The 10006-nt window shown below is 36.3% G+C and overlaps 1 protein-coding gene across 1 annotated transcript; it reads left to right on the top strand.

The window, feature by feature from the left end:
* The first annotated feature begins 237 nt into the window (after positions 1-237).
* LOC149180230 (uncharacterized) lies at positions 238-9056 on the top strand. The gene is made up of 9 exons (XM_089415976.1): positions 238-397; positions 1150-1272; positions 3503-3583; positions 3790-3878; positions 4025-4099; positions 4205-4266; positions 4383-4445; positions 4554-4712; positions 8970-9056. Exons 2-9 carry the CDS (start codon positions 1150-1152, stop codon positions 9038-9040), a joined length of 723 nt encoding a protein of 240 aa, XP_089272102.1. The 5' UTR covers positions 238-397; the 3' UTR covers positions 9041-9056.
* Positions 9057-10006: the final 950 nt, after the last annotated feature.

Here is a 10006-nt window from a genome sequence, read left to right as displayed (position 1 = left end):
GGCGGCCCCGTTCAGAAGGTCTCGCGCCGTGAAATAATTCCCGGCGCGCCGGCGACGTACCAATAGAATCACCGGCGAACGCCGAAAACCACGGTAAAGTATTCCGGGGGCACCGGAACAAACCCTATCTATGTTTGGCGGCAGAAAGCGGCTAGCCGAGAATGTCTCCGCATGTGACCACCCCCGTTGGTGAGCGACGCCGCCAGCGGTCTGAGCGATTTACATATATAGCCGAAGAGGGGCGGTGTTTGCCTTAGAGCTGAATAGAAAACAATGAGAAAGAGCTCGCCGTGCGAATAGCGATAAACTCAAAGAGAAGGAAGAGCAGTGCAGAGGTTTACAAAGGCAAAATATCTAACGCACCAGAGCACCTGCCTCGCCTCTTCGACATTTCAAGGTAAGGGGAACTAAACTACGCATTAAATTTAAGGTGTTTATTTTTTTTTTCGCGCCTTAGGATTTTGATTGCAGGACTGTTTTTTAGTTTTTAATTTTAGATCTTTGTTCGAGAGCTTTAATTTCTGACTCTGCAATTCATAGGATTTTTCTCTTTAAATGTTTATTTTAGGGCCTCTTTGCATCACGGTATTTAGTTTTGGAGTGAGTCGCCCATGCTTTTACGGCCGGCCGTTTTTTCGCAGGCCGTGATGTTTCCAAAGTAAATGCTTGGGTTCTAGGTTAGATCAGCGGTGGATAATTCCGTTCTTGTTAATTTTGAATATATTTTCTAGCTACACCGTAAAGCTGCAGTTTGTTCATAGAACTGAGTTTGCTTTAATCGTGTCCTGCATATGAAGATTAACCTTTTCTGTTTTTCAATGCTAGGTGCTTATGTTTATTTATATTTTAAAATTCATTGTTCTTGTTTTCGTCTCTTTAGTATCTCAGCTTCTTCAAGCATGCCTGTACCGATCCATTTTTGTGTTTTCGTGCTGCGATTCATTAGTTTTCTCTCTACGTAGGGTTTTGGTTTATTTTCCTTTCAGGCGAGTTTATTCGCCTCATTGCAGTTTCTCAGGATAGTTTTTCCTTTCGTTGTGTTTTGTGTTTATTTTTTCCTCTCTTATGAAAAGGCGAGTCTGCTTTTGTCCATCATGATGTCGATTACTGAATATATTTGATTGAGTTCTCTTTTTAATTTTTTGCAAGATGGATCGGTACCAGAGAGTCGAGAAGCCAAGGCCAGAAACTCCAATAAGTGAGAATGAAATCCGTATCACTACACAAGGAAGGATGCGAAATTACATAACCTATGCAACGACATTGCTTCAGGTAAGCGTTTATATTGTTTATATTGAATCCTATAAATTTTTATTTATACAAGGACATTTTCCTTATTTCATGATTGCTCTGAAGTAAAGCGATTTTAAGCCTTGTTAGTAACGTTAATGCTTTTATGTTAGTAAACTGTAATATGGATGATTCTTATTGATTGTTCCATCAAAAAAAAAGTTGCAAACCATATTTTGGTTGCTACACTGATTTTCGAGATTTTGATGTGATCACCTGAGATTTAGTTGACAAGAATTAAGCTAAGGAGTCATTGACCATTTATGTAACACTGAATTGGCTTTGCATTGGATCCAATTGATTGTTTTAAACATTGCTCATTTATTGGCCACATTGTGAAGTTTACTCCAAAACAATAAATCAACCTTCAAAGATTATGATTTTTTTGGCCTTATCTTTGCGATTTGTTTCTGAATTTTGCCGATTTTAAAGAGATTAATATGTTTAGTACTTTTTAGGTTTGCCGATGTCCTGAAAAGTTTCCCATTTTTTCTGATTGCCCCATTTCATGACCCTTGATGATCTTTTGCTGCTGTTGATGTTTGCAATTCTGATGCAAATCATAATATTTCATGAAATCTGTTTTCCGGCAAACAATGTAACTGGAGTTGAATACATCAATGACAAAATACAAGTAGGTTATTTTGCGCACACATTAATTTAATGACGACTTATGCACTGCCCTAAAAACATTCAATTATGAGATGATATACTTGCAAATTAGAATACTATAATTGCTGATATATATAAAATGCATAAAATCTCCCTGTTGTTCAAGGTGGTTAAATACTCTACCTATGCAATGTTACGTATTGAAAATAATCTTTTCAGACAGTTAGTAATCGCATAGTAGATGGTGCCAGTAAACACATAAAATCTCCTAGTGCAAGTAATGCAAGAGGATTATCACTGTTTGCCAGATGGATTCAACCATCATACCCAGGTAAACATTTTTTCTACAGTTGGACAAATATTATATCCTCTTGTATTGTTGGGAGATGGCATATTCATTGAATATCTCTATCTATTCCCCTAAACTTTTAATTTCAAAATATTAGATCTAATAAATAAGTTTGAACCCTAATTATATTATGTTACCCATGAAGGGTGTAAATTGTGATTGTGTGACACTGAAATATACCAAGAACATATTTAATTCCTTATCTGCATCGGAGGGTGCAAAATCCAATATCATTAATTGACTGTTTTTGAAGGTGCCTTTTTTGCAATGTATGGTGAGCGTTGTGTTTCTTGAACAAATTTTTGAACTTTGTTTTTTCTTCATCAGTAGAAAATCTTCTTACAGTCTGATTCAACTTTGTGTTTGTCTTTTTGCTTGATCTCTACTCGTTTGCTTCTTCACATGATCTGTTGGCAACCTCTGATAGTTCCCTATACTAAGTGTTGTGTAATCTGAAATAAGATGTCTATAATCATAGCACCTTTCACAGCGAACAAGTCATTCTCATTGTAGAGTTTGATTTGATATATTTCTCTCTAACCCAAGGTTCTGTCCTCTTAAAATATCTCTGATATTTGCTCTCTGCTTGTATATGCCATAAACTATGGCAGAAATGGAAATTTTCTATTAAGCATTAGGATTCCTTCCCTCCCTCAACAAATGCATTCCATGTGTTTTGCCATGCCTCGAGGTTTAGGGAAAGTGACCTGTTATCTTTGGGGATACTTCTGTGAAATGAGAGATGTTCTATTGCTCCATGGAGAGTAGGGAAATGTTTTTGGTGTCCCTTGACTTAGGGATGCTTATACCATGAGTTTGCTTGAGAATGCTTGTATTTTACTTGTCCAAGTTGACTCCGCACAAGTAAACACAAAATAATTTTGATTGAAATTGTTAAATAGATAATGACCACTTTTAGCTGGGTGCCTGGCTTTCCCATTTTAACTATCTGGTAGTAGGGTAAAGTTTAGGGAGGCGTCCTTAACAAATTTAGAAGGCAATACATTGATTGGCTTAACCTTTTTTTAGTTGGCTTAATACACATTCTTGGCCCATTTTTGGGAAAAATTTGGTATGCAATTCAAATTGTACAAGTTCTGGTGAAAATCTCGTCTCCGTGTGTGTAAATTCAACATGATATCAGTGTAGAAAGTAAGTATGATCCTTTGAAGAAATTAAGTTGAGTGAAGGGGTTGTTTGTGTTATATATGATTTTCTAAATCTAATAAATTTTTTCCTGCTATTTTCAAGGATAAAGGATCGTCTGAAATTGTTCTGAAAGCTATGGGCAGAGCAATCAACAAGACTGTGACTATTGCTGAGTTAATCAAGGTTTGTTATGATTACTACTGACCTTTTTTTTAATAGGATATAAATTATCTTTCTTTTTTTCCTGAAATTCCACATCTGTATATTTTGATGAGTTAAGCTGCAGGTTTCAGGGTTAGTTGGGTTGGTACAGTGTTTATTCTGAGTTCATTTCAATTCAAGCTTTAGATCATTCTGTCAAAAATGTTTTCTTAACTGACCCCCTGCAGAGAAGGATACCCGATCTTCATCAAAATACAATTATTGGCTCAACTGATATAACTGATACCTGGGAGCCACTAGAGGAAGGACTTCTTCCGTAAGTATTATTTGAGGAGTCCTGTTATGTTCTGTTTCTTTGGTCCTGTGGCTTATATTTCACGGTTACTGAATGTTATAAGTACTTTAGAGTTTTATATGTTTATAAATTATCACCAATTGGTTAGCCTATGGATTCAATTGTAGGCTGGAAACCACACGACATGTGTCCATGATTACAATAACATTATCCACCAAGGAACTGGACACAAGCTCTACAGGGTAAATTGTTTTGCATAAATGTCTGTTTTCGTACAGGTTTTGTTTATTGAAATGTTCTATATTTGTATTTTATTTTTTCTAACAATCTTCAGCTTCTTTATTTAGATACCAGCCACCATTGCCGGCAGATCAAGTAAAACCATGGAATGATTTAGAATATGATGGAGGTAATCACAATAATTTTTGTGTGTTTCAGGATTGTAGATTTTAGCTTCTATCTTATTTTGAATGTTAAACATATTCTTGTGCATTGATTCAATTTGTTTCTCTTTTACTATTGTAGAGGGTTCTCCTGGAGGCGGAAGAGGCAGGGGACGTGGTGCTCGAGGAAGAGGTAGAGCGAGAGGTGAGTAGCTATTTTGAAAATTGCTGTTGACTGAAGATATTTCAGATTCTTAGTCTTTTAGGTTACAAGTCCTTGTTGAATATCATGACAAATGGTATCCCTTTTCAGGTAATGGCAATTTTGGTGGTGAATACTATAATGATGGAAACTGGGAAAGGGGCCGTGGTTCAGGCCGAGGTCGAGGCCGAGGCCGAGGCCGTGGAAGGGGTCGTGGCTATCGTGGCCGTGGGAGAGGTTATGGTGTTTTTGAAGCCCAGCAAGATGGAGGTGGGTACAAAGTTTTTTGCACATAAGAATGCCTTTAAAAGGCCATGCTAGCAAGGTGCCTAGATGTTGCTGGTTCTAACATTTGTTTAGAGACCACTGTTTCTTATTGTCAGTTGCTTGTTAAAATGTTTTTTACATCATGTAAATATGTTTAGCATTTTGACAGGCTGTATATATTGTTCAGCAATTTCACAGGCTGTGATTTATTTTGTATATATGTCTGTTCTTCTTGTTTGCATGCTATTTAGATGGCATATAGACTCATATCTTATAACAATGTATTTCTAATTTGGTCTTTAGCCAGGGTAACTAGGCAGACTTACCATGAGCCATTTCTCTTAATTAGGTTATCATTATTTAAATATCCTATGCAAGGGGGACATGTAACTGAAAATATTTCATCCCAAGCCAAGCCCTATATGTCATTGGTGGGTTATGCCAAGCCTTTTGATGGAACTTTGTCAGTTTTTGTTTCATAGAAATCCTTTTAATGGAAGTGAGGGAACCCCTGAGTGGCAAATTCTAAGCAAATATGTTTTGAGGGGATTGGAATCTTGTTGCCCACTGAACCCACCACCCCCCTTGACAATCATAATTGTTTTGGAAGTGAATAGGTGAATCCCCAATGATTACAATTTGGACATGAATTTGTTGTTTGATGATGAAATTGAGATTCTAAAAGCTGTAGCCAGTACCTTTGTAATAAGATTTGTTGAGCTGGCTCTACGTTTAACCATACTAATCTTGTTTCATAACCTTCAAACAACGTGTCTAGCTTTTAATTTAATAATAATAGGCTGCTAATATAAATCTTGGAAACAAGTTTTGCCAAATTTGAGGTTAATTTTTCAGTTTGTCTTTAATCTTAATGTTGTTCTGCAACTGTTAAAATTATTTTGTGCCATATAAATGTTAGCACATGGAGTTGTGATTTAACTTTTATATGTCATAGATTTCATTAGCTGTCTATTTTTAAATTTAGTAAAAGGATGCCTAGTGTTTTATGTTAGAATAATAGACCGAGTAACCATTTTTTTTGGTCAATTTCAAATTTAAGTGTGTCCAAAATCAAATAAAGAATGTTTTTGTAATCTCCTAACCGCATCTAAGATCACCTTAAAGATCTTTTAATGGAACAATAACTTTGCATTGAGGTCCATATGGCTCATTTACTAACACAATAAACCCATTTTTTCTTATGATACCCTGATTCCATTCTCATCTGTCATGCCAGCACTTCAATTTCCTTTTGGAATCTTGAATAACTACCATAATAGTTTAGAGCATGCGATATTGGAATCTAGGAAAACTGTCACACCCAGGCTTGATATTTTTTGGTCACTCCTGAGACTAGCCTACTGTATTCTTAGTTACAGTTACCATATTCAGTCAGCGGTTTCACAAAATATATGCAACTATTAAAATAATTTTCTGCTGTACTTGCTGCCACAACTGGATTATTTGAGATACTTGACCAATGAAAACTATAAATAGATAACGGCCCCATCACATGCAGGCTTGGGATTCAATGATCACAACTACCTGTATATCATATTTTTGGTTATGACTATGATTTTCCCTTCTCTGTTTCATAAAATAGACGGAACCTTCAAAATATTTTCCTGCCATACCCCCTGCAATCAAACACCTGAATGTCTTCAAGCTACTTGACTGATGAGCAGAGCACTTAGTGCAACTTGCATAAGTATGTTTCCTTCCTTCTTGTGTAACTATAAGTGGGATTCTAGCACTCAAGAAAATATTCTAAATATATGTGCTCTAACTAAGGTGAAGTAAATTAGGAATGAGATGGATCTTTTCTGTTACTTGCAACATATGTTTTGCTGGAAGCGGGGGAGCATAATCTGCACCACCTGCTGAACATGGACCCTGGAATCACTTGTCCAGATTCTGGAGTTCTTGACTTGGGAAAAATATCTGTGAACATTTTAAAAATGAATTAAATTTGACTTTTTTCCTCTAACTTTAAATATAAACACATGCTAGTGAAGCATCTTTGTTTTGGATTAAACATCACTTTTTCCCTCTACTGTCTTACTTAAAGGCGTATATTCCATGTGCTGCCTGGGATGATATTAAATGGGAAATTGTTGTTGTTTGTGCAATGCCTCTAACATCCCTGGGGTGCCCAGTCGTTCCTTGATCATCCTGGAAACAGATCAGAACCAGTGCTTTTGTGAAAAGGAAGACAGAAATCTAGTGAAAATACCAAGTGTCTTATATGCCAAGCACTATAATAAATGTTGGGATTGAACTTCAACACCATACAATAAGCTGTTTTCCTTCTTGTCTTTCAGAAGTATAAAATTATAAATTGTGAAAGGTTCCTCCTATTATCTCTTTTGTCTTTGTTTCAATCAACCAACTTGGTCAACACTAAGTTGAAGAAGTGCTTTTCAACTTTGTCTAACCTTAACTGACGCCTAGATCTTAAACATCATATTTATGTCAAAGCCAATACCTTCATCTTCCCCATCCTTTGGAAATCGTGCGTGCTCTCCTCTCATCCCTGAAATCCTTTCCCCCTTGTCCGTCTTCTCTCTGAAACTCATAGCAGCAGAGGTTTAAACTAACATTCCCAACACAATTGACACTATTGCAATAACACTCCATTTCGACCACATCACTGTCATTCCATTACAAAATATATATAGACAAACCTAATGGCAAACCTCGTAAAAAAATTTGAACTCAAACCAAACCTAATCATTGCTGAACCTGAACTTGAACCCGAACCATGTGACACAGCCTCTAATGTGACCTTGAAATTCTGACTCTTTATTGAATACCCTCCATGATTAAAATTGACCCATTGATATTGATTTTATAACCCCCCCGGTGCCCATTGTCCCTGGATTTTTCTTGGAGACCCCTTCAGATTACACCATGAAAAAGTCTAGGTATCATGTTATGCTATGCTGCCCCTTGGTGCATATTGTTCCTGGAGTCTCCTTTAAATTCCACTATAAACCGAGTCTTGGGATCGGGTCTATTGTAGTGTTTGTCATTCTTGACTTCGAATACATGGAGTAATTTCAGAAAGATGTGCATATTATTCCTGGAGAAATTCCACTATAAACCGAGTCTTGGTATTGGGTCTATTGTAGTGTTTGTCATTCTTGACTTTGAATACATGGAGTAATTTCAGAAAGATGAGGGCTTTGTGATTTTTGCAACCTCAAATGCTCCTTACCATTAGACATCTTTTTAAATAAACACACCACTCTTGCTACTTTTTCAGTTCCTCTAGTTGGTTCAACATTGTGTATTGCCCTCTTCTTAAGATCCATGCAGACCCAAAATCAAATTTGGCAAGAGAAGACACCGCACCGGTGAAGTTCATGGAAATTCGCTGTGAAGAAAGCGCCAATTGGATTTGGCAGTCTGTCATAATTGAACTTCGAATTCAATCAAATTATTATTTTTTGGTTGATTTCAAAAAAAATTGATCAGGAAAACCAAGGTTGAATCTTTGGTAAATTTTGACACGTATTTATGGAATATGCTTATTATTATTATTATTTTTAATTAATTTGTGTTATTTGGAAACCTGAAATTATGAAAACAATGCCTGTTTTTTTTTTTTGAATTTATTGGCATTTTTGCACTGGTGATTGCTTTATTAAAAAAGTTACTGACTTATGATCTGTGGTGAAGTAACATGAAGCATATAGCTCCAGTTAAGTTCTGTCAGCAATGACAACATTCACCACACATCATCTCTATTGCATTTACTGGTTTAATATACAAAAAATGATCAATGCACTAACAGTTCTCTTAGTATTTCTGTGCTATAAGACTGTTGCCATCTAAATGGCAGTCAAAATTTGTGGATTAACAGTTCGGATCTTTTCTGGGCATTTGTTGGTGCACTTGAAATATCAATATGACTAGGCAGGAATTAGACTCCACATTTAGTGATGAAATCAGATTGACCTATCATAGTTGCTATTAAACAGGAATTCACAGGCTTCCTCTGTTTAACTTTATCTATGAATTCTAATTTTCTACGTTGGAGTTGATGGTGGTCGGTGAGTTCCATTTAGAAAGGGTCCATTCCGGAGCCTAGTCCGATTTTTGATACTAGGGTTTCCAATACTGTGTTCTTAGTTTAAAGCATTGTAAGAACCACAGGCACAATTTTCTACATGGTTGCTGTGCTGGATGTAGAGGTCAAAGTAGATGATAAATTATTTTTCAATGTTTTGATATACTGTTCCTGTCTTGGGATTGTAGGTCGTGGAAGAGGAAGAGGCCGTGATTTTCGATCAGATGAACAAAACCATGGAGTGCCTGCGGTAGCCTGATTGTCTGATACAGTTAGCCTTAGAACATATGGATGCCTGCTCTTGGAAGCTTAGAATTTTAACGAGTATATGAATTTTGTGTATCTTGCATATCTTTTAAGACCTCTCCAGTTGGAGGTGGCTGTTTTTTTGTAGGTAGGTTCTTGTGAAATTCTCATTCATTGGCAAGTATAATTTCACTTTGTATTTGACAGAAAAATGTACAATTTCCATTCTAATAATGGAGCAGTACATTCTTTTATTCAAACAGATTATCAAGCCCCTTCCAGATTTCTATTTGTTTCAGAAAATATGGAACTCATGTCAGCACATGATAAGGTGGGTGCTTGCATAATAATCAATGGTGCAATGTTGTATGCGTCTTGGTTTGGACGAGTAGAACGTTTGTGATAAACTTTACACGGTTTTAAGTTATTGATCCCTACATTATTAGTGATATATAGCTAAAGCATTTGACTGGGATTAAATTGGACGAATATATTTATATTAGGAAATTTATAGAGGTTCAAATCTTCGGTTGTAAATGATTTGCCAATGGACTAGCAGGTTACTCTTTTGCCCAGATAATGATACTGAGATGGGCTCTCTACTTGCTAGTAGCGCAATTTCCTAGATTCTATGTTTAGTATATCGTTGTTCATGTTCACCTCCAGGTACCCCTAGCATTTTGCAGTTCTTGTCTTCAACATTACCAGAGGAAGCTTTCTTACAATTTCTTCATGAAGGGCGGGGTTCTAAAATAAAACAAATTTGAACTCTAGTTTTTTAACATTTTTTAATACATATTTTCTCTTTCGTAGATTAGTAAAAGCGTCATGTGATTGTGGTTTTCTTCTTTTGGCTTAAGTGGCTTAAATTTGCGAAAGTGAAATATCTCGAATAACTCGGGTACTTATACGAGGCATTCCATGAGGTTGCTTCTGCAGCTTATGGGGGCATAGGATTGTTAGTGGATGTAAAGTTTTC

This window comes from Pinus tabuliformis, chromosome 3_2 (genome assembly GCF_031772625.1).
Source record: "Pinus tabuliformis cultivar Carrire ecotype Pingquan chromosome 3_2, CPIR1, whole genome shotgun sequence".
Taxonomy (NCBI): Eukaryota; Viridiplantae; Streptophyta; class Pinopsida; order Pinales; family Pinaceae; genus Pinus; species Pinus tabuliformis.
Note: the sequence above shows the minus strand (reverse complement) of the source record. Positions and strands in the feature narration are given on the sequence as shown.